At 58.7% G+C, this 3,215-nt stretch overlaps 2 protein-coding genes across 3 annotated transcripts in view; one reads left to right on the top strand and one right to left on the bottom strand.

Moving 5' to 3' along the window:
- The window catches only part of POM121C (POM121 transmembrane nucleoporin C), a 23,750-nt gene extending 21,198 nt beyond the window's left edge, over positions 1 to 2,552 (top strand). The window contains exon 13 of the mRNA XM_040634927.1: positions 375 to 2,552. Coding sequence (XP_040490861.1) covers positions 375 to 472 — 98 coding nt within the window. The 3' untranslated portion in view covers positions 473 to 2,552. The remainder of the gene's footprint in view (positions 1 to 374) is intronic.
- NSUN5 (NOP2/Sun RNA methyltransferase 5) overlaps positions 2,548 to 3,215 on the bottom strand; it is a 12,396-nt gene continuing 11,728 nt past the window's right edge. The window contains exons 9-11 of one of the 2 annotated variants that reach the window (XM_040634924.1): positions 2,979 to 3,119; positions 2,788 to 2,902; positions 2,548 to 2,686 (exon numbers count right to left, since the gene is read on the bottom strand). In XM_040634924.1, the coding sequence (XP_040490858.1) occupies positions 2,672 to 2,686; positions 2,788 to 2,902; positions 2,979 to 3,119 (271 nt within the window). In that variant the 3' untranslated portion in view covers positions 2,548 to 2,671. Of the gene's footprint in view, positions 2,687 to 2,787; positions 2,903 to 2,978; positions 3,143 to 3,215 lie in introns of those variants that run through there. The other variant, XM_040634925.1, reaches the window with a different exon arrangement.

Here is a 3,215-nt window from a genome sequence, read left to right on the forward strand (position 1 = left end):
TCTCCGGGGGGGGGGGGGGGGAGGCTTGGCAGGTTCCTGGCTCTGGGGCCCCCTGGGAAAGATCAGGCTCATAAGCAGGAGGAAGATGTAGCCTGGCTGGGAGGCCAGCACAGCCCAGGTATGGAGTTGGGGGGAATGTTCCAGACCACTGGAAAGCCAAGTAAAAATGCCTTCTGCTCACTCGCAGATGATCTAGGATTCTGCATTTTTACTAGTCCTTCCCCCCCCCCACCCCCCCCCAGCAACTGTAACGGTTTGGGGAGGCCCAGTTTAGTACCAGGCCTTCTGCTGGCCTAACCTTCCAGAGATTGGGGTGCCCAGGGAAGTGGCCCAGGCAGCAGCTGCCCTGATGAGACCTCGTTGACTCTTTCCAGGATCGGCGGCCCCTTCCTTTTCCATTGGTGCAGGATCCAAGACCCCGGGGGCTCGGCAGCGACTGCAGGCCCGCAGGCAGCACACCCGCAAGAAATAGCCTTTGGCCTTTGTCCCCATCCCGTCCCCCCCATTCCTTGCCCAAACCTGGACCTCAGCACCTGCTAGAAAGAGCCTCTGACCCTTCTAGTTCCCTAGAACAACACCCTCCCCCCCCCCAACTCTGGCTTCTGCCAGTGGGGAGGCAGTGGCAGCCCTGGTGGCCGGTCCCGCTGCTCCTTGAGGAAGACGCCTCAGGCCTCCCGGGGCGGCAGGGCAGCAGCCTGCTCCCTTTCCTTGAACAGCTCCGTGGTGAGGCTCCAGAGAACGAGAGAACATCTGTACATATCGTCCCCCTCCTTCCCTGACTCTTGTCTGGTGTACGAGGGTAGTGAGGCGGCCTCCCTTCCCGCCCCCCCCCCCCAGGGCCAGTTTGGCAGGGGGTTGGGTGTTAGGCACAGCCCTTGCCCGCATCGCCACTGGGCAGCGGGGGACGGGAGTTGGGAAGCTGGGTCAGCCCCGCAGCTTTACCTTGCTTGGCTTGCCTCTAACAAGTGCTTCTCCTGGGTCCCATTAGGGGACCCTGCTTCCCATTTCTTGCTGCTTTGTCCCTCACCGGTTCCTTGCAGGATCTGCTCCTTTTTAAATGACCCTGAATTTAGCTTTGCCTTGGAGACCCCAGCGGGTGCCGCTCCTGCTGGTCCACTTCTTCCTGCCAAGTCCGAGTCAATGTTTTGTCCCCCACCCTCTGCCAGTTTGGCCCCTAAAAGCTTGGTGGCTCAAGACTGTTAGCCTGGCAGCTGCAGGGGAGATACCTCGCTCTGGGGGGGAAGCGCCGGGAGCAGGAGGACGTCCCCCGCCGTTCGGCCGCCTCCTCGCCCGCCTTCCCCGCCGGCCTCCGTGGGGCTCGCCCGCCTCTCCTCCCCGGGGTTGTATGTTTAAAGCCTTGTCCTGTGTTACTGTCTGATGCTCATGTCTATTGCTCTTTGAATCGAGTTTGGAGGAAGAATTGAATTGTATGAGTGGCGGCATGTTGGTAGTGCCGGACTTAACTGTTTCAAGTTTCTGGGGCCTCGCTAATTGAATGTGGAAAGTAGCACCACTTCATGGCTACACGTGCTGACTCCTGGATTTTCAAATGGTGTTTTGACTTTAAGGGCTGGCAGCCCAAGAGGATGGGGCCAAGGGGAAGCAAAGACCTCTTCCCTCCGCTGCTTCCCTTCCACCGACCTGACCCCGCCGTGGGCTAGATCCACCCCGGGATGGGGTAGAAAACCAAAATTAACCACACACTTCAGAATTCTTCAGGTTCCCGCCCCCAACAGAGCCTCCCCCCTTCCCCTGTTCTTCCTCTGTCCCCAGATCACATACCCCGGGCCCAAGAGCCTTGCTGCCATGCCCATCCTCTTTGGGAGAAGTATGAATGCGTGTGTCTAAATTAAAAGAAAAAATATTTAAACATTTTTTAACAAAATAAAAATTTATTTTTGTATTTAAGCTAAATTGCCTTTTAAATTCCTTCAAGCTTGGTTCACTGAGGTGGTTAAGTATAAATGCTGTTATACTGGGAATTAGCTGTAGAGTTAAGTTATGCCTGTGTGAAGAGGCTCACATGCTGTCCTAGGCAGCTCTCCTGAGGGGCCCGAGCTCCGTCAGGACACACGATATAAAATGTAATTCTTATTTCATAAATAATGTGACGTAGATGTACGTAGTCCCCCCTCGCCCCGTGACTGAGGTTGAGCGCTGTGGCAGGCGACCGTCCCTCCCCACCCCTGGGAAGAGCCGAGGGAGAGGCCTGCCCCTCAAGTCCCAAATCCCCGTTAGGATGCGGGGGCCGCGGGTCTAGTCACCGGGCGGAAAGCAGGTCGTCTTAGCGGCAGCGCGCTCAGCCGGCTGACCTCAGTTCCACAGGCAGGACCGTTGGTCCGGGCGCCCCCGGAAGAGGGGGTCCCGGCGCAGCCTGAGTGAGTGTGTGGGTGTGTGTGTCCACGTACGTGCACTGGACAGGAACGGGAGGCTGGGACTTTCCATGACAAATAAGGACTTAATTCCTGTGAGTCTAGTTGGAATTTTTAGTATGTGAGATTTTTCTCCTTGCTTATGTCATTAAGAATAAAAAAAAACTGTGATCTATCGTAGACCATGTCCTGCCTTTTATTTCCGTGGGCAGAATTCTCTCACCAGCAGGAACATGGCCGGGGGAAGGGACCCAGAGGACAAGGAAATCCACTCTCTGCCCGCAGCTGGAGAACCAGGGTTACCGCTTTCCTTCCTAAAGCAAGAAAAAGAACAGCCTTTCAAAGACCTGCTGGCTGAGGCGCGGGGAGGCCCGGGCCCTTCCCTCCCGGCCGAGAAGGCGGCGCCCCCGCGGACCTGCTGCGTGCGGGGCAGCAGGCCGGGAGCCGCGGCTCGGCGCCGTCTCTTCTTTCTCCGCGGGGCTGTGCTGGGTGTGAGTTCCGGGGCCGCTGCTGCAGCCTGGGGGACTGAGCTAGAAGGAAAGTACCTGTTAGATACAGCCCGGTCCTCCGGCGCCTTCCATGCAGGCCCACCTGCCCCCCACTCACCTTGGCACCTCTACCCGTTCCAGAACAGCAACAAAGAAGCCACCCGTGAGCGTGGTCTCGGGGGAAGCCCGGAGGCAGTGCTCTGCCCCTGGAAAAGTGCCAAGGCCTCGGTGGGGCCAGGAGGGTAGGACGGGAGCTAGCCTGTGGAGAAGAACGGCCGGGTTCTGGGTAAAAAGTGAGCAGCCCCGTTCCCCGGGGCCCCGGCGGACCCCCCCCCCCCCCCCCCCCCCCCCCCCC

The sequence above is a fragment of the Ursus maritimus genome, unplaced genomic scaffold (assembly GCF_017311325.1).
Source record: "Ursus maritimus isolate PB19 unplaced genomic scaffold, ASM1731132v1 scaffold_2, whole genome shotgun sequence".
NCBI lineage: Eukaryota > Metazoa > Chordata > Mammalia > Carnivora > Ursidae > Ursus > Ursus maritimus.